This window comes from Quercus lobata, chromosome 9, assembly GCF_001633185.2.
Source record: "Quercus lobata isolate SW786 chromosome 9, ValleyOak3.0 Primary Assembly, whole genome shotgun sequence".
Classification (NCBI taxonomy): Eukaryota; Viridiplantae; Streptophyta; class Magnoliopsida; order Fagales; family Fagaceae; genus Quercus; species Quercus lobata.
The window spans coordinates 30,664,184-30,687,640 of NC_044912.1; the positions used below are offsets into that span (position 1 = coordinate 30,664,184).

General features: G+C 38.9%; 1 protein-coding gene across 1 annotated transcript; it reads right to left on the minus strand.

Moving 5' to 3' along the window:
• Positions 1-228: 228 nt before the first annotated feature.
• Positions 229-9,473, minus strand: LOC115960631 (callose synthase 7-like). Its single transcript, XM_031079570.1, has 16 exons — positions 9,101-9,473; positions 8,915-9,015; positions 8,237-8,349; positions 8,039-8,126; positions 7,835-7,945; positions 7,552-7,713; positions 6,355-6,441; positions 6,131-6,222; positions 5,884-6,007; positions 1,872-2,006; positions 1,715-1,791; positions 1,544-1,631; positions 1,183-1,323; positions 980-1,097; positions 425-756; positions 229-285 (listed from the first exon to the last, which is right to left on the minus strand). Exons 1-16 carry the CDS (start codon positions 9,297-9,299, stop codon positions 229-231), a joined length of 2,025 nt encoding a protein of 674 aa, XP_030935430.1. The 5' UTR covers positions 9,300-9,473.
• Between the last annotated feature and the right edge of the window lie 13,984 nt (positions 9,474-23,457).

Consider the following 23,457-nt stretch of genomic DNA (forward strand, 5'->3'; position numbering starts at 1 on the left):
TCCACATAGTAGCTAAATGCAAGCTTGCTGATTAACAGCATAATCCAAAACAGTGTATACCTAAGTATAAGAAGATGGAATTCTGTTAATTGAAAAATCCATCTCCAAATCAAAGCAGAAATAATAGACCAGATTTTAAAGGAATAGCACGAAATAGGGATAGAAAAGCTCCTTTGAACTAATCCATGGAGATAAGAAAAAAGAAAAAAGAAAAAAAAATCTTTTTTCTTACTTCAGCAGAGAGAACATATCCTCATGCATGCCCCTTCCTATATAAAGTTTTGGCTGCAAAAAAAAAAAAAAAATCAAAATAGGCAAAGAACACTCAAAAGAGAGATTGAAAGGGGGGAAAAAAGGAGACAGCAACAAAAACAACAAGAAGCAGAAAACATAAGTCAAAAGTGACAATGTCAGACGTGCTTGCCTGAGCCCACCACATAACAAGAGTGATAATCCGCCAGTTTGAACGCTCCATGTGTCTCCGTAAAGGTGGAAGGAAAAACAGTAAAGCAGAGAGGATATTGGGTATCAAATAAAGTGCAACAGCATAATCATAAAATGAATGATTCCTCCAATCCCCAGCCCAGCTACTGAAAAATTTCACCAATCCTGTTGGGTTCTGCACAGAACTGGAATAACCAATTGGCAGAATCACAGCCCACGCAGCTGCTACTGCAAACTTCAGAAGGTATCGTAGTATTTGGCTGAATTTCAAACTCTTCCAGGCATTCCAACTAAGAACTATATCCAGAGTGGCTGCAGAGCAGATATAGAGAAGATGAGAGAGCATCATGAAACCCCAGTCAGCCCCCTAGAATGACATTCAAACAGGATATAGATGCTATTTTAAAACTAACTGCTGCACTAATAACCAATACAACAGTTTCAAATAGTTATAAAAATATAAGACCTCTATTTTGTGAACGTCCACCCAAAGTGCTACCAAAGAATTAGCTACATGGAGAAATAACACCAGTACCTTGGAAAAGATTAAGAAAAGCAGAAGTAATGAAGATGCTCAAAACACTTCTAAAGACAGCTGCATCGAAAAAAGCAGCAAGAGATCCAGACGGACTCCATGCAACAATTAACATTGCCTGAAAATCAGAACTAATTCAGATAAGTATATTCCAACCAGAGAAGAGTCAAAAAGTAAGAAAAACTTTTTAAATAATAAGCTACCTGGAAAGCCAATATAAAAAATATCCACATTCGATTAAAACTTCTGTAAAGGTGCAAAAATGTGCGGACTTCTACGAAATTTGTTTTAGGCTTTCTCTTTCCAGCAGCAGCTTGATTAACTCTCTGCCAAATACAAATGAACTTTGACAATTTTCTTTTAGAAAAAGCCTACGCTGCACACACATATGCAAATCTATGTTGTATGTGTAAGGACTTGCATGCACACAATAATGTCCAACTCATTAAAATAGGACAAGAATGAAAATAATTATTTCATAAAATACCATAAAATATACAAAAACATGACTTAATTACAAGTTATTAACTAATTTAAAATAATTAAAATAAAAAAGATAAGTACCTCATTTGCAGGTTGCACTGCATCTGAATGAATGAAAAAATCTGCTTTGGGGTTCATTGGCCACCCTAGCTTTAAACACCTATCAGACCTAGAGAAAAGGAATATGTTTTTTTTCAGCTATTTAGTATCTGTCAGAAGTATGAAACAGAATAAAAAATTCAAGAAACTCACCAGAAGTACTCATTTAGATCATCATAATTTCTCCATCCTGAATGGCTTGCCTTGCCTCCTTTGTTTCTCTTAACTTCCTTTTGCATTGAATGGAAGTCAAATTTCAGACTGAAACATGTTGCAAAAACTAATGCAGGCAGTACAAGATCATAATTACCCTGAGCAAGACTTGGTAGATAGGGGCTATAACGTCCCTCAAAAAAGATTCTTCATCACGAGCTGCTTCTTGATATGTTTCTCCACTAACAGGGTGGAGATTGCTAAATAATACCCCATGTACCTCGTGTGCCATCTTATGCAATTATAAAACAAGAGTTATTTTCCCATACGAATTTTTTTTGAATCAAATAAAATTATGATAAAATGATAGGTATAAGATTATTACTTTATATTACATAAAGTTGTCTATATTCTTAAAAGAAGAAAGATTAGTGGACAATTTATATACACAACCCAGAAAATAAATCGGTATCTAGAAAAGAAGAGTAATGTAATTGTTTTTACTAAGTATGTGGTTTATTAAAACATATTTGTCGGGAGATTGTAAATAAAATTATGATGCTATTTACAATATCCAACCAAATCAAAAGCAAAAAAATTTGCTCTATTTTTGCTGTAACATCATCTAATTGTAGATTTGCAATTTCAATTGTCAAATATGTGAGAATTTGAATAAACATATTGAATTTTTTAGGTTATGTGCACCATAATCTCTTTCTCTCTCTCTCTCTCAAAAGTCATACTAATCACATTTGCACAATACCTCAAAAGGGAACAATGATCTCATGCAATTCAAATCCACACAATCTTGATATGGTATCACAATTTCCTCCACTCAAATCCTTAATGCCCTTATCAAGGGAACTTGCCTTGTGTTGCAGTAACTACAAGTTGTATGATATTCTTAGGTTGACTCTGATGCCATTTGTATTAATCTAAGGACATACTAGCCACATTTTTCGATACACCAAAAGAAAATATTCACAAATAGGGCTCCCCATACCCATTTATATAACTCTAATCAACTTAGCATGTGCCTGATATAGGACTCCACATACACCCATGCAATGGCCTCACACACAAAATCCTAATCGATACCTCTCTCTCTCTCTCTCTCTCTCTCTTAATGTGAAGAACATAATCATCAATGTTAAACACGATCATCAATGTTATATGGTGAAAGATTTCCAGCACTCAAAGTTGCTAGTTGGAAGTCTTAATTTATATGAAGTTCATATTAGTAATTTATTGGAGAAAGAGTTTTAGTTAGTACTTCCTTTATTGAATGATAAGAAACAAGTTTTGTTAATACTTACTTTAGCAATTTCTTGTAAACTTAATGTATTTTGTACAATATCATTAACCAAAATTTTCTCACCCATTATCTTCCTTTCGCACTTAGCTAGTCCATGTTTTTGTTCTTTTGAGGTTCATTTACTAGGGTTTTAATGCGTGGTTAGAACCCATTTGGTTTAAGGACTATGTTAAGTCTTAGAAGGTTTTACCTATAAAAGAGATCGCAGTTTTTTCAATAACTATCCTAAGGTAGCGAAATTCCTTGTCACATAAGTTCCATCCTGCATGAAAGGTGTAACAATATGGGCATTGTCGCAGAAGGAGACTTGGTGATGTAGACATGTTTGTGATATAAATAAATTTATATTTTTTTGATGCAGTTATAGTTTCGTTTAATTTATTTCTTAAGTTAAGTAATAAATCAATAAAAATAAATTATCAACAATTAGCACCATAAAAAACAAAAAAGGAAAATCCAATTAGAGAAAGAAAATGAAAAAGAGTGAATGAGTGATGCTGTTACAAATATCATCATATAGCTTTACAAATTGATATCTTTACTTTCAAATTCAAAACAAAAAAATAATTAAAATTTTATTTATTATATTGTTGATACTAACAATGTCAATTTGTAAATCAGTACGGAATTTTGTAGGCAAACTAGATAACATACTTTTAAGTAACATCAATCTACCACCCTTTGATAAATACAAGTTCTTTCACCCAGCCAACTTCCGCTCAGTTTTTTCTAGAATAGGATTCCAAATTGAAGGTGATTTATGAGAAGCCCCCAACGGCATACCAAGATAAGTCATAGGCAAAGTCCCATCCTACAAACCAAAATCTCTACCCCCAACTGAATTTTGTTGTGTTGGGTTTTTACTTACTTAAGCGACAAAATTGGATATTAATGGAATTCCAAATTTTGATTCTCTTTATTTTTCTTTTCTTTTTTATCGTATCTATTTTTTTGTGGCAAATCTATTTGTCTGCCTAGAAAATAGAGGAAAATAAAGGACTTCAAATTCTAGGCCCTACAGTAGAGTGGCGTTAGAGTAGAGTACTCTACAATCTACATTCATTTATTAACTTCCGTAACATCCATTTTTCTTATCTTTACTCAGTGGCCAAACTAGTCATAAATGAAAACCAAAAATTGAAATCCCTAGTCTCACAGTCACATTAACAAATTTGAATCTAACAAAACATGCACAATGAATCAAATCTTTCAGAAAAAATAATTTTCGCTTGTCAGTTCAATTTAAGTGTAATTTGAGTTGGTTAGATTTGATTTTTGCATTTTGAATTTAAGAACAAAAAACAGGGCCTAAACTCAAAACTTAGCACAACAAAAAGACCCTATGAACTTCACTATTCCCTGGGATTGGCTTTGGGACCTTCTTGCACAACTTAGGTGGAGGGTAAAGAGAGCCTCCTTCTGGGGTCCAAGTTGTTAGTGAGATTCTAGACTCCTTCAATTAATTGGCATTTCTTGTTTAGAACTGATAAACTACCACATGTCCAAAAACTTAAGTTGTTAGGAAAGGGTGAATTCACCCATTTGACTATTATTCTAACACTTCCACCCAGGAGTAAGAACTCCCCCATAATAAGTGAAGCTGTTAGGAAAGGGTGAATTCACCAATTTGACTATTACTCTAACACTTCCCCTCATGAGTGAGCACTCCCCCTTGATAAGTGAGGCTCAACGTGTAAGATTTTTAACTTTTTAAATGGGAGGTAGAGCATGATTTTAGGTAGGATAGAATAAAGGAAAAGAATTCATGTGGCTAACCTAATCTAATCTATAGATGATCCATAACTGACCCCAAATTTTGGGATTAAGGTTTTTTTGTTGTTGTAAATGGGAGGTAGAGCAAACAAAGATTTTGAACTTAAGACCACCTACTTTGATGCCATAATAAATACAATTGTCCCAAAAAAAGAAGAAGAGTAATTTATCATGGTATTAGACAAGGTGGTGTTGAATTCAAACCTTGTCTCCACTCTATCTCCCATATATTAAAAAAATGTTATAAATCCCACATGTCGAACCCAACCTATTAAAGGGGAATGCGATCCCATATGTTAAGGGGAGTGTTAGAATAACAGTTAAATGATTCAATTCTTTCCTTCCTAATAGTTTTAAAGTTCTAAGTGTTAATTATAAATTTTAAATAAATAAATAAATAAGACAAAAATTGTTCTAAGTGATTGGGACAAGACAAGAACCCCGTAGCTTAACTGGCATTTCTTAGTATTTTCAACAAAAACGTCCAGGGTTCAAATCCACCCTCTCCCAACTTTTGAATTATCCATAAAAAAGGTGTTTGGGACAAGCGTAAATGCTTGATTTGTGCTGCAGCTATGTTGGATGTACGGACCTTGGTGCAAAACCAGGTTCCTTTCCATCTAATATCTCTCCATACTTTCTACATGCTGTGTTTTAGCCTCCAATAAGTATTCCCGTCACAAATACAACCAAAATCCTAATTTTAGTCACCTGTGAAAGTTTCCTAACCTGGAATCCTCAATTAGCTAGGGAAACTATCTACCTGGTAGTTTAGTGCTGAAATTAAAAAAAGCTCATGCAACAGATTGGTATCAGAGGATATGTTCTAAGTTCTATGTCAATCTCTAATGAATTGAATGCATAAGGATAAAGATAATATAATAAGTTGATTTATGTAGAGCTAAGCAATGGCAAGAACAAAGATAAATCTCACAATTAAAAGAATAAATAATTAAAAAAATCTAAGGATTCACGATAACATTAAAGATAGTAATAATAGAAGCTTTGTTAGTCAGCTAGTGCAATTAAAGAAACAATATGATAGCATAATGGAAAATGTATACTTGAATAAGAAACATACATTATGGAAGATGAAGCAAAGGCATTCAGGCATGAATCTGACATTTGAAGCTTCACCCCATATGAGAAGATAAAGTCCAATATAAATAAGGTCTACCTGCATTGTGTCACAATTTCGAGGAGTCCTGTAAAGTGCACACAGGAAAAAAAATATGTAAGTGCTAATGTGGTAAATATGGTTTGGTACCAAGTCTAATAGAATTGTAACTTTTTAGGCTTATGATCTGGACAGCAAAAAAATCACTTACTTATTCTTTTTTTCAACGCGCAAATAATTACACCATGAAGTATAATTCTTGAAAATCTTCATCTTCAACTTCTGTACAGTGGCACTATCCAGCTGCAATAAGCTTCTTATCAATCTTTAATATATAATCACATAAAGATGAAACTTAAGGAAGTTACTGACAAATAGAGAGAAATGAAAATCAAATAAAAGGCATTCCACAGCAAATAGTGATTATGATTTTACCTCTGTATGATCACTTTCCTTCTTCCGTATGAGCATATTGGCAAGGAGCAATATTAGATGTTCCCTCTGGTTTGCTACATTCCCTTTCTTCATGCCCCAAAAAGATCCAAAAAAACAAAAAACTAGTCAGCTGTACTGATATTTCCTGCATAAATATTTCATATGATTGAATAATATAACTAGTAGCACAATAGAATGAAGGATCATTGCTAAAGTCACCCTCAAAGGTATAAGATCCCAGATTTTACACAAAGAAGGAATTAAAGTAAGTGGTATAGGTTCCTCAGATATAAGTCCTTAGCAAAGGAAAACATTAAAACTTCATTTGTGTCAATGTGTGTGTGTGTGTCCACACTCCTACACTCTTGAGAGAAAACCCTTCACATTCCAAGGATTTGAAGAAAACAACAATTTACTAGTTGTATTTCATATTTCCTTCAGAAGAAATATCATTTTAGTGGAAACAAATTTAAAAACACTTGTGGGACTTCGAGTCAAAATCCTTGAAAAATGCAAAAAGAAACCCTTGAATTGCTTGGTTAGTTTCTGGATTTAGTTAACAGAATGCATTAAATTCTATAAAAGGTTGGAAGGGACAATTGAGAGGCAGGTCATGTTTTAGTGTTAAATCTAGACCCTTCTTAAGTCTATCTTTGTGTGTGCTGTAATCTGTGACAGCAGACATTTTTTTTTTTGAAGAGGTGACAGCAGACATTAAATCAAGATTCTTTTGCTTTTTTCATTGTTCTCTCGTACTTTTCACAACATGTAATGATATACATCGTTTGCCAAGATAACTAAGTTTCTTTTAAGAGACCTTAACATAATCCTACAAGAGGGTCAAGAGGACAAGCAAAAAGTTCAATTTCTCCACCACACAAGTTCCCTGTTATTCAGCCTCTCTAATAGCTTCTTTATTAGTTTAAAATAATAACAATAATATATATATACATATATATATATATGTGTGTGTGTGTATGTATGTATTAATGAAGAAGTTGTGGTCCAGTGGTATAAGCTGCACCTCCATTGAGGGAAATCCAAAAACCAGGATTACAAATTCTTTTTAGCAACTTAAATCTGGTGCAGTGGAAGCCTGCACAATGGGCCATGCTTAGGGTAGGCTTACCAGCCTATGGCAACTAAAAAGTAGATATGAAATAAAATTTAAAAGGAGACATTCAAGACACGTCTTACCTGAAATCCAAAGATTGATGAAAGCCAATCAAGTATGTCATTGATAGATTTAACCCTCTCTGCCGACATTACTGGACTGTCATCAGGGCCACCGTGAGACACACGGATTCTAGGCATTGGAAGATTGTCCACATTACGTAGTGCATTAAGTGCTGCTTTGATCTATATCATTATTTAAAAATAAGAAGGAAGAAAGATAACTAAGGTGAAATTGAAGGATTAGTTAGAACTGGTCTAATGAACACAAAAATAACCAAGATTACATAAGCTGCATTTTAATTACCTCCGGAAATTCCATGATTGGTGGTTTAATCCCAACTGCATACAGTGGAAGAATGTTATAGTGTTCATACTGTTCCTTCTTCTTGTCAACATCTCTGGCATATCTTTCTGTCTGTGATGACAAAATCAATATTTTCAGTATTTTCCACACCAAATGGGTACTAAAAGAATTCCTGTCAGGAAACCAAAATTAGATAAACAAAACCTTTTCATCAGTTCTTCCATGAGGTACAACTGTCTTCAGCACCTCATACAATACTGATGCAATCTGAAAAATCTTAGCCATCTCCTCCCTTCATCAGTTGAAAAAATAAAATTATAAAAAATAATAATAATATTTGAATAATGTGCTTAACAAAAATTTAGGCATGTTAACAGTTCAAACTTCAAAATCAAGCCTCACGGTTTTTTTGTATGTTCGCTGCCTACGATATTTTCCTCATAGAATTTCTGGTAAAACAACTGAATTTCTTTTGGATCGTTGTTTGCAAGGATACACACCGTTTCCTCTTCTTCCTGCAAAGGAGATTTTGAAAGATTAAAAATAATTTTCATTCACAGTTAGAACCTGTGAAATAAAATATGGAGTTTAGTCTTCACAGTCATAAAGTTTTATCTTTTAAAAGTTGTGAAAAGGCTAAAATTATTTTTCAAATTTCAATTGAAGTCAATTTTCATCTTAAAAATTGCACACTTAACACTTTTCATAAAAGTCAACGGTGTAAATCACATCAGATATGGTATTCAAGCTAGCTTAAGGCATGAACAAAACAAACACAAAGAGTTGCAACCTCTTACATTATAAACTATATGCAATAAGAGAGATATGGACAATTATGCAATAAGATGTTGAGATTAACAATAATAACAACAACGCGACTAAAAAAGTAACTGCCAATTAACTATCATGAACATCCTGTAGCTATTATTAAATTAAAAAAAGGTATTACAGAGAATTCAATTTTATATGTCTGTAGTAGTAGAAATCACAGTACCGTATTACAGCAACAACTAATAACACTCTCAAAATATATGTCATGAAACGCGGAAATCGGAATGAAATAGAATTATAGAGAAGTACCGTTTCAAGTCTGTGCAAGAGATATGTCTTGAACTGGCGAACACCGCGTCCAGTTGAATTTTGATCCATGTAATGCGCCTTCTCAAACGCATGGAAGCGGCCTAATTGAACAAACAAAAAAAAAATCAGAATATATTTTGAAGAAATTAAAGGCAAAGAAAGAAGGAAGGAATGGCTGTTAGTTACAGAGATAAGCGACTCTGGGATTTAGGGGCTGGATCTCATTGGCGACGCGGAGAATAGGGATGATAGGGGCTAGGGAGGAGGGGACGAGCTCGCTGTCGATCACTTTCTCATCGTTGTTTTGGAGATCCACCATACGCGTCGGCGCCCGTGTGACCCTCCGAGATTGCGACGGCTTCAAACCGCTGCTCGTACTCGCCATCTCTCAATCCAATCAATTTGTTCTTTTCTCCAATTTCGATCTTCTTCTTCTTCCTCGAGTTGAGAGAAAAAAAAGGAAGTGATAGAGAGTTGTAATTTAAAGCTAAGTGTGCTGATCATATTGGTGTATTAAACTAATTAAAGAGAGATACTTTGGGAGAAGAGTGGGGCAAGGGATTTCTCCGGATGGAAGAAACGAATTAAAGTAAACACATTTGTTGGGATTTCTGCTTTCTCTCTTTTTGTTTTGTTTTTCTTTGTTTTCCGTTGCTTTTTTCTGTTTTTTTAAAGCGCAGAGAAGGAAAAGTTTGATAAAACAATTGACTGTAAGTGACCAAGTGGTGATAGCCGTGAAGCTTTTCATTTCTTTATTCTCTGATAGGAAGGAAGGTATAAAGTGGCGGGAACTGTGGTGCGATGGCTTTTAATAGTATATAAAAAAGTTGGAAATTACATAGGAAGCCTTCAGGGATTTGATTTACGTCAATTAAAGGTTCAAACTTATCAAACCGTTTCAACTTTAGTTTTTTTTTTTTAATTTTAAATTTTTGTTACTCATTTCTTATATTTTGACATATAATAAAGAGGAATGCTACGTCCACAATATTTTCACAATAAATCATAGGTGGTAATTTGTTATTGATTTTAATTTGAATCTACAACTTAAATTACTTTTTTGCTTCTCATAAAAAAAATTACTTTTTTACCCACTCATAACAATCAATATATAATAACCCACCACTTATAATTTGTTATGAAAATGTTGTGGATATACATTTCTCTATAACAAATAATGAAAAATAGAAAACTATTTTCAATTTTTTGGCATTCACTTTGAAAGGATCAGATTTGAGTTTCTAGCCCAAGGTATGAATGGACTTAGGCCCAAAAAGCCCAAAATAATGAATTTGTAGATAATGGGTTAGAAAAACTGAGCTTTAGTTAACCAAACAACAAGTTAGGTAGACTTAATGACAAAGGAGTGAAAATATACAAGTTTAAACTGAAGGAAGAATGACCTCGGCAATGTTCGAGGAGACTGATTCTTATATAATGTTCTTAAGTATGGTTACAAGTCTGGTTCTAAATTGCTATAGTGTTTCTTTCTTGATTTCTCTGATCTCCCTCTTTCCATGCATCGTTTCTCTTTTATATTTTCTTTTCCTTTCTTCTTTGCCCTCCATGTGCATGCCAGGTGGCTGGTGTTGATACTTGTCCCATCAGCACCTCCCATAAGTCTTCTGTAGTAACTGTAAAGCTGGTCTCTACTGTTTAGGTATCACCTCCACATTAATGCGGTCAGAGAGTTAGTTGCAGAGCAATTAATGCGGTGGTAGCAGCTTTCTTTTCAGATATTTTAAGACTCCTCTCTGTACTTTATTTCTACAATGCCTACCCATGCCAGCAGAACTCCCTGGAACATCCCCCAGGACGGCGACCCATATATTCGGACCTTGGCTTTGGCTAGCCAAGGATACATTTATCCTCGGCCAACCCTCTTAAGCCATTATGACCAAAACTAACTTCTCTATTCACTAACACTATCTCTTCTGACAAAGATTTATCTTCCTCGGACCTCCTCTCGTCCTTAACTTAGGGCACGGGCCCAATATATAAACAGATAATGAACTCTTGTGCCCAACATCCCTACAATAGCCCCTCGAGATTCTTCTTTCTGGCTCCTTGGGAAGAAAGGAGGATTTCGATGTCACTATATTTGCTTTGTGCTCATTTTGTCCTACCTTTGCTTATGAAGATGCCTTTTTAACTGCCCGAGGCACGCTTCTAGTGCTGCGGCATTCGAGACGTGTCCTCATTAAATTCTTATGACTCCTTGTCCCCCACGTTCTACGGCGTGATGCGAATCCAACGGTTGAGGACTTCGCTGGGAACCAGGCGAAAACTTTTCCGCTTCTAGCTTTCTCTCTTTGGTATAAATACTCCTTAAATCAATCACTCATCCCATCTTAGCATTCATTTCGTTCTAGCGCACATACACTGAACCTGTCAATTCTCTTAACTCTTTCATGCCTTTACAAATACAAAAGGCTAGTCCGAGGATATCCCCTTTCTTTTTGTAAGTCTTCACAAACTTTTACCTTTCGTTTTTCCATATATTTTTCTTTTCTTTATAATTTCCTTCTCCTCGGCTCAACTCTTTTTTCTCAATCTTTTAGTTCTCCTAAACCTCTCTAGAAATGGGTAGATTCAAAAGCCTGGTAGATTTTGAGGAGGGGATAAAGAGCTTTAGAGCTTTGTTTAGGATCTCTCCAGGGGTAGGTATTAGATATTGTAAGGAGGGACAGTCACATGAAGATAGGCAAGAAGGAGAGGTAGTGATCCCGATGATTGCCTTCATAGAGGGAGGGATGAAAATCCCTACGGGTGAAGTCACTAGAGACTACCTTAGAGCTCATAGGTTGGCTCCCACTCAGTGTGCCCCTGATATGTTTAGGATCTTAGGTTCCGTAGATGCCCTTAATGAAAAGATAGGTTTAGGTCTGACCCATCACGATGTCAATTGGGTCTATAACCTTCACCATCTAAAGGGGCAGGGGTACTACTTGAAATCAAGGTATCTTGAGGTTAGGCTCATCCATTGCCTTCCTGAATCCAACAAAGGGCTGAACAAAGATTTTTTGATCGTGTCAGGGAAGTGGCATGATGGCCTTCCCTGCCCGACGAGAGAGGGGCAACCAGGTGAGGTCTTAGGCTTAAGAAGATTATTTTAATTAACTTGTTCTCTTTTATCCGTTCGGTTCCTGATTCTTATAGCTCTTTGTTTCTTTGATGGTTTTGCAGATAAACATGCTGCTGAGTTGAACTTAAATTTGGTCAAGGATAGCCTAGAAAAAATCCTTAGGGCCGAGGTGTTTGTGAACACGGATGGTCAGCTACGAGCTGTTCACCTGATCCTAGGATACAAGTTGATCTCGTCCAACTTTCAGGCGCCTAAGTGCGTTATAAAGGCCAACGACCCCCGCCTTCATCAAATAAGTGTACTTGTTCCTGGCTTTCTTCTCCCTGAAGGTGTTCCTATTCCAAGAGGCACGCTCACCACAGAGCCCATACTTGCAGACACGATCACCACAAAGCCCATTTTTGAGGGTATACCAAAGGTAGCCTTGCCACTACAACAGACAACTGGAGTAGCCACCTCTTCTCGCCCCACCAACACAGAAGAAGAAGAAGTGGTTGAAGTACCTGATTCCGAGGACGAGTTTGAAATTTTGCAACCAAGCTTTGTCCCTGGAAATTTCAACTTTTGATCTCGGCCCTCCATTCAGTCCGTTAATAGACGAGATGGGGATCCAGCATAAGCAGAGGTCCAGTTTCTAGGACTTGTTGGAGTCCCAACCGAGGAAGGATGCGCCGGGGAAGGTTGCACAGTCCAAGCCTCCCACTCCCCCACCTGCCTTACCCCTCTAGCTTGAACTTTCTGGATTAAAAAGAAAGAGGGAGCCTAAAGGCAAGGAGGTGATGGACACTAGAAAAACCCGTCCCTCCTAAGAGGACGAGACCCAGAGAGTGGCCAAGCAAATAAAAATGGGGCAAAAGGGGGCTGAAAGGAGGAGTGAGCCTCAGGATGCGCCCCCAGCTTGGCTTCCTGCCTTAATGTTGGACGGGGCACCTCTGTTAGCTACCGCCTTTATTAGAGACTTCCAGGGGGGAACCGCCAGCTACATGGCCGATGCGGTGGAGTAGGCTTTGCTGCTCCCCAAGGATGTGGCCGAGCTACGGTCAATGAGGAGGCATGAGGTCTTTCTCAGCTTCAAGAGGTATCTCGCCATGGTATGTCTTCTACTTGACCCTTTCTTCTTCTCTTTCTCCTTCATTCCTTTAATTGGTTTACTTAGTTTCCTTTTCTAAAACCCATTTCTTTCTTCGGCAAGCTGTACAAGCCTTCTTCCAAGTAGAGGAGATTACCAACTACTGCCACCAGCAGATGAAAGAGGAGGAAGGGAGGCGTAAATCCGCCGTGAGGCCTTTAATGTGGCCGAGTAGCAATAAAGAGCTCAAGAAACAATCGCTGGAAGAGCAGAGAGAAAGAAAAAGTGCAGTAGCAGCTCTTGATAGTGTTGAAAAATAGACCGAGAGCTAGAGGGTGCTCCTTCGCAACGTCGAGGATCAGTTGGCCGCCTCCAAAACTCAAATCATTGCGCTTAAAAAGAAACTAGAGGAGGCCGAGAAGGCGAAGGTGCAAGCAGAGAAGGCGAAGGTGCAAGCAGAGAGGGCTCAGGATCAGGCCGAGCAGGATGGTACGACGTCGGAGTGGCAGAGATCGAGAAAGCCTTCAAGGCTGAGGTCCCGGGGGTATGTAGGACTTACTGCTCCCAGACGTGGTATAAAGCTCTCAACCAGGCCAGGGTTGAGGCTTCATCTGTGCTTAGGAAGGCAGAGAACGTATACTACCCCCCTGCCATCCGACGGTATGTTCCCCCTATTCCGAGGATTGATGCCGAGCCCGAGGTGGTAGAGGTGAGTAAGGACAGCACAACCAACGTTACAACTTCCTCTGCCAACCTCTCCGAGGAGGCTGAGCAGCCTGGGGCTACCGAAAAAGAAAAGAACACCAATCAAGGGGTGGCCCCTGATGCCATGAAGCCCTCAACTATCTCCTAGGACCCTTCTATAGAAAAAGAAGCATTTAAAACAATGGAGATTGTCCTGGCTTCTTTGCCTCTGCCTGCCAAATATGATCCTGCAAGCAAGGGCCCTGAGGCCTCAGAAGCTGCATTTGCTCAGCCCATTGGAGGCCCTTCAAAGGAAAAACTTGTAATAAAAAAGAAGTAAACTTAGTGCAGTTCTTATTTTCGTTTTGTCTGTCTCCTTTTCTTCTTTTTCTTTTACTTGCAACTTTTGTTTTAATTCCCAAAGTTTGTAAGGAAGTTGCTTATTTTGTACTCTATTTGCCTTGCTTGAAGGCTTTGATTAATGAAAGTTATGTATATTTTCTTTATTTCTATGATTCTTATATTGGTGTTGATATAACTTCTATCTTATCTAACACTTAATAAAGGTAACAATCGGGTAAAACCCTTCTTACTAATCTATGTAAGTAATAGACAAGTTATCCCATCTCATATGGTCAGCTAACCCACTAAGTCCATTATCTCGGCAAGGCATAACTTTAACTTTTAAGAACATACATAGTAATATAATATGTGTACTGGTTTAAACCTACTCTGTTCTTTACTTATTGATAAGTTTAAAGGAGCAAAGAGATAATCAACTCTTAAACAAATACTGGTAAGCCTGTAAATGTTTTAAGTGATGCTTATGAATACCCAAGTGAGTTTGTTACCACCATGAAGATCTTTGTTGTTTAGAGAAGCTGATCACATTTGACATTCAGGTAATTAATAAGAGATACTTGTGTTACCTTAAGTATGTGGGATGAACTGAGGCTTTGTCTAGACTTTTGTCAAAAATGATAGGAAGTATTGCTGGTTAATGGACACTGATTTATCCAAAGCATGTGGTCCGAGGGGCTAGGTAGAGCTGAAGTTCTGTTTGATACTTAGTTAGATGTCAGAGAGTATTAATTTTCCCAAAGCATGTGGTCCGAGGAGCCAAGCTTAGCTAAGGTTCTATTAAATACTTTTAATAGTGATTAAAAGATATCAATTTACCCAAGGTATGTGGTTCGAGGATCCAAGCATGACCAAGGTTCTGTTTGATATTTAGATAGATGTCAGGGAGTATTGATTTTCCCAAAGCATGTGGTCCAAGGAGCCTAACATAGCTAAGGTTCTGTTTAATACTTAGAAGAACAGTGATTAAAAGATATCAATTTACCCAAGGTATGTGGTCTGAGGAGTTAGGCATGACCAATGTTCTGTTTGATACTTAGTTAGATGTCAGGGAGTATTAATATTCCTAAAACATGTGGTCCGAGGAGTCAGGCATAGCTAAGGTTCTGTTTAATACTTAGAACAGTGATTAAAAGATATCAATTTATCCAAGGTATGTGGTCCAAGGAGCCAAGCATGACCAAAGTTTTATTTGATACTTAGATAGATGTTAGGGAGTATTAGTTTTTCCAAAGCATGTGGTCTGAGGAGCCAGGCATAGTTAAAGTTCTGTTTAATACTTAGATTGATAGTAGAACGCATGACATACAATATAGTAGACCCAAATGTAGTGAATAAAACTTTTATTAATAATAGTACATTCTCAGGTTATTTACATTTCAGGGGCGTGGTATAGCCTTTTCTTCTAGATCCTTAAGATAATATGCCCCTATTCCAGTCACCGATGTGATACAATATGACCCTTCCTAGTTAGGTCCCAATTTTCCCTATGCTGGGTTTTTTGCAGTACTTAAAACCTTTCTTAAGACCAAGTCTCCAATTGTTAGTAGCCTTAGCTTTACGTTGGCATTATACCCTTGCTTGAGCTTGTGTTGATAGTAGGCCAATTGGACCATGGCATTCTCTCTTCATTCTTTAATTAAGTCTAAACTCTTCTCCAACAGCCCATCGTTATTGCTTGGAGTGAAAGAACTTGTTCTCAGCGTGGGGAATGCAGTCTCTAGAGGAATGACATCCTTAGCCCCATAAGTCATCGAGAAGGGCGTCTCCCTAGTGCATTTGCGAGTAGTCCGGTAAGTCCAAAGGACACGTGACAGCTCTTCTACCCATTTCCCCTTCACGTCGTCCAATCACTTTTTAAGTCCACTCACTATAACCTTATTGACAGTCTTGGCCTGTCCATTCCCTTGTGGATAAGCCGGAGTGGAATACCTGTTCTTTATTTCCAGATTATAGTAGTATCTTCTAAAGGCTTTACTATCAAACTGAAGTCCATTGTCCGAGATGAGTGTATATGGGATTCTAAACCGACTGATGATATTTTTCCAAACGAATCTTTTTGCATCTACGTCCCTGATATTTGCCAGTGGTTCAGTTTCAACCTACTTGGTGAAATAATCCGTGTCGACCAATAAATATCTCTTATCTCCTACTGCCTTGGGGAAAGGACCTACAATGTCCAAGCCCCATTGAGCGAAAGGCTAGGGGCTGGACAGTGAATTGAGGACTCCTCTAGGTTGATGAATGTTTGGTGCAAATTTTTGGTATTGGTCGCATTTCTTCACATATTCCTATGTTTCTTTCTGCATATTTGGCCACTAATAACCTTGTGTGAGGGCCCTGTGAGATAAAGATTTGCCCCCCATGTGGCTTTCACAAATCCCTTCATGTAATTCTTCCAGGAGTAGCTCAACTGCTTCAGGGTGTACGCATATTTGGTATGGGCTAGAGAAGGATCTTTTATACAACTTTTGGTCCTTGGACAGCCAAAACCGAGGAGCTTTTCTCCGTATCTTGTCGGCCTCGGACTTACTCTTAGGCAGGACATCTTCCTTAAGGAATAGCACAATAGGGTCTATCCAGCTAGACCCCACCCTTATTTGGTGAACATGGACAACATTCCTTTTAACTTTGGAGGGTTGGCACAAGTCCTTCACAAGGATTACTCGAGGTAAGCTCTGTGTTGAGGAGGTTGCCAGTGTGACGAGAGAGTCCGCATGTGCATTTCTACTTCTAGGAACTTGTGATAAAATAAAAGACTCAAATTTAGACTGTAAATGTCTAACCTGGCTTAAATATTCCTGCATTCTAGGATCCCTTGCTTCCAGCTCTTACTGAACTTGGCCTACAACCAACCTTGAGTCAGAGAATATCTCTACTGCTTTTCTACCCATTTTTTGAACTATGGTTATCCCTACCAATAGAGTTTCGTACTCAACCTCATTGTTTGTGGCCGAGAATCCCAGTCTCAAGGATTTCTCAATTGTGACCTTCTCTAGGGATACCAGAATTAGCCCCAACCTAGATCTTCTATGATTAGCTGCACTATCAACGTAGACCTTCCAGGACAAAGGCTTTTGCAAGGAGATTACACCAACCGATTTTCCATCCATGTTTTGCTCCTCTAATCTATCTTCTAATGGGGTCTCGACAAACTCACCCACCAGGTCGGCGAGGACCTGACCCTTAACAGAGGTGCGAGGCATATATTTGATATCAAAGGCCCTTAGGATCGTGCCCCATTTTGCAATTCTCCCTGTGTAGTCAGCGCTTCGAAGTAAAGATTTGAGCGGGAGCTGAGTCAAGACAACAACCGTGTGTGATTGGAAATAATGGGGGAGCTTACGCGTACCATGCACCATTCCCAAAATGGCCTTCTCAAGTGGTAAGTATCGGACCTTGGCTTCATGTAGTGACTTGCTCATGTAATAGACTGGCCTCTGCACAGCACTATCAATACGGATCAGCACCAAACTTTCTGCGTGGAAGGCCACTACAATGTAAGCAAACAGAATCTTGTCCACCTTGGGCCTAGACATAATGGGTGGCCGAGAAAGGTACTCTTTCAACTGCTGGAAAGCCAAGGCACACTCCTCGGTCTATTCAAATCCCTTCCATTTGTTCAACAACTGAAAGAAAGGCCTACACCTGTTTATTGACCGAAAGATGAATCGGTTTAGGGCAGCAGTCATCCCAGTTAGCCTCTGGACCTCTTTGGGATTCCGAGGTGGTTGCAGGTTGTTGATTGCCTTGATTTGGTCAGGGTTGACTTCAATTCCGTGGTGTGTGACCATGTAGTCTAAGAACTTCCCTGATTCGACACTAAATGAACATTGGGAAGCATTAAGTCATAGCTTGTGCCTCCTTAAGATCTCAAAAATATTCCCGAGGTCATTGACGTGCTTAGATTCCAACTTTCTCTTGACCACCATGTCATCTATATAGACCTCAATGTTTATTCAAATCCGTAAAATCTACACATACACGCCACTTCCCACTCTTCTTCTTTACCATTACTGTATTAGCCAGCCATTTAGGGTAAAACACCTCTTTAATAGCCCGTCCTCTTAAGCTTCATCACCTCGTCTTTGATAGCGTCAAAATGATCCTTAGATGAGCGTCGAGGTGGTTGCTTTCGGGGGACAACGGACGGGTTGACATTCAAATGATGACAGATGACATTCAAATCCACCCCTGGAGCTTTGTAAGCATTCCAAGCGAATACGTCAACGTTTCTTTTGAGGAATTCCACCAATTCCTCTTTCTCTTGTGGTGTGTGAGAGTGCTTTTTTCTTTAGCACACAGGCCCAAGGATCCTGGGCCAAATAGTTGTATTTTTGGTGGACTGGGCTTGGTTCACCGCAGCTAAATGAGGGCTGATTACGAACCAAGTTGTGCGCAAGTCACATAAATCTCCTCAAGGCAAAAATGCGATTCCTCCTGGGCAATAAAATACCATTATAAGTGTTTTAGTATCATAAAATGACCATTTACTCTTACAAGATAAGTAAAATAGATGTTCATAATATTCATAATGAGAAAGAGATTGAAATAGAATATTTAAGGCTTATCTTTTATCGTATAAACATTTTAAAGAATTCCTTCACTTGGTACCCCGGGCGTACTGTCGTGGGATCCCGGGGCGTACTGTCGTGGGATCCCGGGGCGTACTGTCGTGGGATCCCGGGGCGTACTGTCGTGGGATCCCGAGGTGTATTAGGCCTGTAAGAACCCAGAATCTCTGGTTCTCTGCACTATACAATCTTTTTCCATGCTTGTTATGCAATGGAGTTTTGTCCTTTCCTTTTACCTTTATAGGTCCTACACAAGAACAACTATACAATGCACATATCTTCAAATAATTGTTAGTTTCTTAGATTAAGATATAGATATATATATATATATATATATTAATACATATACATATATGTAAATGAATTTCATGAGGATGATTCAGCCACGAGGATCCTGGCCCCAATTCTCACAGACTTATGCTTTTGCATAAGACTTGTGGGATTTGGAACTCAAGTCTGAGTGGCTTTGCTTGGGCAGGGACTCAGCTCTACAAGCAAGAATATATATGTATTGAGCAGCAAGAAGCAGTAAAGAAATATGCAAAGTAATTGTTAGAAATTCTCAAATCAATATGAGATATTTCATTATTTTTCTTGATTGTGGATTACAAATGTGCTCACTAAGACGTGATACAAGGTTCAAATAAGCTCAAAAATTACAGACTTTGATAGCTATTCAAGCCTCTAAGACTTGCAAAGTTTGAATCCTTTTGAATCCAAGTATGTGCTATAGTGGCTGTTTCTGGGATACCGGGAGACATTCCTCTGTTTTTCTTAAATTTTACAGAGTTCTAATGACTCTGTTATTCTTAAATTTTACAGAGTTCTAATGACTCTGTTATGATATTCTTCCTACTGAAAATCCTCCGCTTTTATAATGGAGTTTTTGGTCCTCCCGGGGAACCGTTGGTTCCCCTGTTTTATCCTTTTGCAAATAGAGCACGTCCTGTATCCATCATCTTGGTAAGTCCCATTTCCATTTTTTCTCTTTTTTTCCTTCTTTTAGCTCTGATTCTTTTGAAAGTTCCTGGTTGGCCATCTTCTTTGGGATGTGCTGAGGTATGCCCTTCTCGGCATCCCCGTTTCTGGCGTTTTCCACTTTTCCCTTTTCTTTCCCATCCGGGCGGAATCCTGCTCTGCCATTTTGAAAGCCACTTGTTATCATTCTTTCTTCTATGCTTCTCCGTTTTGGTTCCTCGAGGCTTTTTCTGTCTGTGCCATGAGAGGTCGCTGGATTCTACTGGCGTTTGTGTTCTTTTTCTGCTTTTGTTTCTTGTTTCCTTCTTCTGTCTTTTTCTATTGAGCTGTCCTAGTCTTCCTTTGTCTTTGTGCCTGAAGGGGTCTGCGCCTCTTGAAGGTTCCTGAGGATCCTTGCTTCTTATCCCTTACCGTGACCCTCCTTTTTGGATGCTTCTTTGTCTGGGCTTCAGGATCCCTTGGGCTTTTTTATTCCTTTATGGGTTTCCTGCATCTGTTACTTTGGGCTTAGCTTGATTTTTCCTTTTGGGCTTGATTTTTCCTTTTGGGCTTGACTTATTCTTTTGGGCTTGACTTATTCTTTTGGGCTTCCTTCACTATGATCCTTTTTAGACCTCAACAAGGTGGTAGTTGAACTCCAACCTGAAAAAACTTTTTCGGATCACCACTTACAGTAAATTTCTCCAAATCTTCACATTTGGCATCCTTGGCAGGCCCCTTCACGGTTAATACCGGATACTTTGATTGCTATAAGCCACCCTCAACAGAAACTGAGACCTCAGCTGCTGGCTGATGCAAAATTACAGACACAAGGCATTGCCTAGCCATTGATTGATCCCCTATTAGCTCTTCAATCCGAATTCCTGACGGATACTTCACTTTCTAATGTAGAGTTGAAGAAACAGCTCTTAGGGTATAGAGTCATGGTTTAGCCACAATGGTTGTTTAGGGTGAGTATGCGTCTACCACAATGAAGTCTACTTCCACTACCTCTGAGCAAGCCTGAATAGGCATCCTAATCTGACCTCTTTGAATAACAACTTTCCCATTAAAACTTACCAAAGGTGAGTCATAGACTGTCAGATCTTCAGGCTTTAAGTTCAGCCCCTTGTACAAGTTAGGGTACATGACTTCTACACAACTGTCATTGTCTACCATTACTTTCTTAACGTTATACCCCCCTATTCTGAGGGTAACTACCAAAGCGTTATCATGTGGTTGGATGGTTCCAATCTTGTCTTCGTCCGAGAAACTCAGTGATGGTCGGACCTTTATCCTAGCTCTCTTCGGCTCGGAGTGAGAGTTCTTGGGTGGTAGCCTGGCTATAGACATTACCCTGGAAAGGTGAGAACCACTCAGGCGCAGCAAAAATGACATTGATGGTACCTAGCAGGGGCCTTGAAGGAGTATTCCTTCGAGCCCCTGACTTTGATTGGTCCTTTTGTCTGTTGGGCTGGTATAGAAATTGTTGCAACTTCCCTTCCTTGACCAGTTCCTCTAGATGGTTCCACAGTGTTCTACAGTCCTCGGTAGTATATCCCCCTCTTTTAGTGGTATTGGTAGTGAAGGCTTTGGTTGCGCCTCAAAGGGTCTCCATTCATTCTATTCGGCCACTTAAAGTATGGCTCGTTTCTAATCTTCTCCAAAACCTAATGCACCGATTCTCTAAACACAGCGTTAACCGCTTGAGGAGCTGCAAGCTTAGACTGCCTAGCAAAATCCCTCCGGGGTCTGTTATTTTTGTAACGGTTCGACCAGAAATCCCTCCTCTCTTAAGGGATAACCTTGCCCTTTCCCTTGCCTTGCTGTTGGTCCTTTTCAACCTTCTTATACTTGTCAATCTGATCCATGAGCTGGCATACACTGGTAACAGGCTTTTCAGTCAAAGATTTCCTTAAGCCATGCTCGGCAGGTAGGCCAAGCTTGAATGTGCTGATGGCTACATCGTCAAAATTACCATCTATCTCATTAAACATCTCTTAATATCTGTCTGAATATGTTTTCAGGGTTTCTCCTTCTCTCATGGACAAAGACAACAAGGAAACTAAAGGTCGAGGAACCCTACTACACATAATAAAGCGGGATCCAAACGCCTGAGTGAGTTCCTTGAAGGAATCAATGGAACCTGCCCTTAGACCATCAAACCACCTCATCTCCACAGGTCCCAAACTGGATGAGAATACTTTGCATATCAAGGCCTCGTTCTTGGAATGTACAACCATTCTTTGATTGAAGTGGCTGGTATGCTCCACAGGGTATGTTCTACCATTGTACATAGTGAATTTGGGCTAAGTGAACCGCCGAGAAAGTCTCTCTCCCTCAATCCAATGCGTGAAAGGTGACATGAAAATTTGGTTGAGTGCTTTACTCATAGCGTTGTTTCCTAGGCCTACCGAGGTCGAGTTTCTGTTTCTACGTTCATGATGATAGTCCTTATCATATGAGAAAGACTCGCTAGGAGGAGTCCTTGATCTGCGCCTATAGTTGCCATCCTCTTTACCATCGGAAGAGAAGTCAGAATTGGATGGAGCTCGCTTTCGCCGTTCATGGTGCAAGCTTCTATTTAGGTGATCAATTTCCTTCTGCATGGCTTTGGTATCTTTCTCCTGGGAGAGATGGCTACCACCCCAAGAATGACTCTTACAAGTATGGGTAGTACGTACACTCCCCTCCCGGTTTCTCCTTTGCTCAAGTTCACAGAAGTGATCTTGACGTTGAGACCTTATGGATTTTGCTTGGTTTGAACCTGAACCTACCATAGTTGAACGTCAAACTCACTATCACACCAGTAATTCCTACAGACGGTGCTAATTGTAAGGAATAGATTTGAGTTCCTAGCCCAAGGTATGAATGGACTTAGGCCCAAAAAGCCCAAAACAATGAATTTGTAGAGAATGGGTTAGAAAAAAATGAGCTTTAGTTAACCAAACAACAAGTTAGGTAGGCTTGATGACAAAGGAGTGAAAATATACAAGTTTAAATTGAAGGAAGAACGTCCTCGGCAATGTCCGAGGAGACTAGTTCCTAGCCTAAGGTATGAATGGACTTAGGCCCAAAAAGCCCAAAACAATGAATTTGTAGAGAATGGGTTAGAAAAACTGAGCTTTAGTTAACCAAACAACAAGTTAGGTAGGCTTGATGACAAAGGAGTGAAAATATACAAGTTTAAATTGAAGGAAGAACGTCCTCGGCAATGTCCGAGGAGACTGATTCTTATATAATGTTCTTAAGTATGGTTACAAGTCTGGTTCTAGATTGCTACAGTGTTTCTTTCTTGATTTCTATGATCCCCCCTCTTTCCTTGCATTGTTTTTCTTTTATATTCTCTTTTCCTTTCTTCTTTGTCCTCCATGTGCATGCCAGGTGGCTGGTGTTGATACTTGTCTCATCAGCACCTCTCATAAGTCTTATGTAGTAGCTGTAAGGCTGGTCTCTACTGTTCAGGCATCACCTCCACATAATGCGGCCAGAGAGTTAGTTGCAGAGCAATTAATGCAGTGGTAGCAACTTTCTCCTCAAATATTTTAGGACTCCCTTATGTACTTTGTTTCTACAATGCCTATCCATGCCAGCAGAACTCCCTGGAACATCCCCCAGGACAGCGACCCATATATTCGAACCTCGGCTTTGGCTAGCCAAGGATACATTTATCCTTGGCCCATCCTATTAAGCCATTATGACCAAAACTAACTTCTCTATTCACTAACACAATCTCTTTTGACAAAGATTTATCCTCCTCGGACGTTCTCTCGTCCTCGGCTTGGGGCACGAGCCCAATATATAAACAGATAAT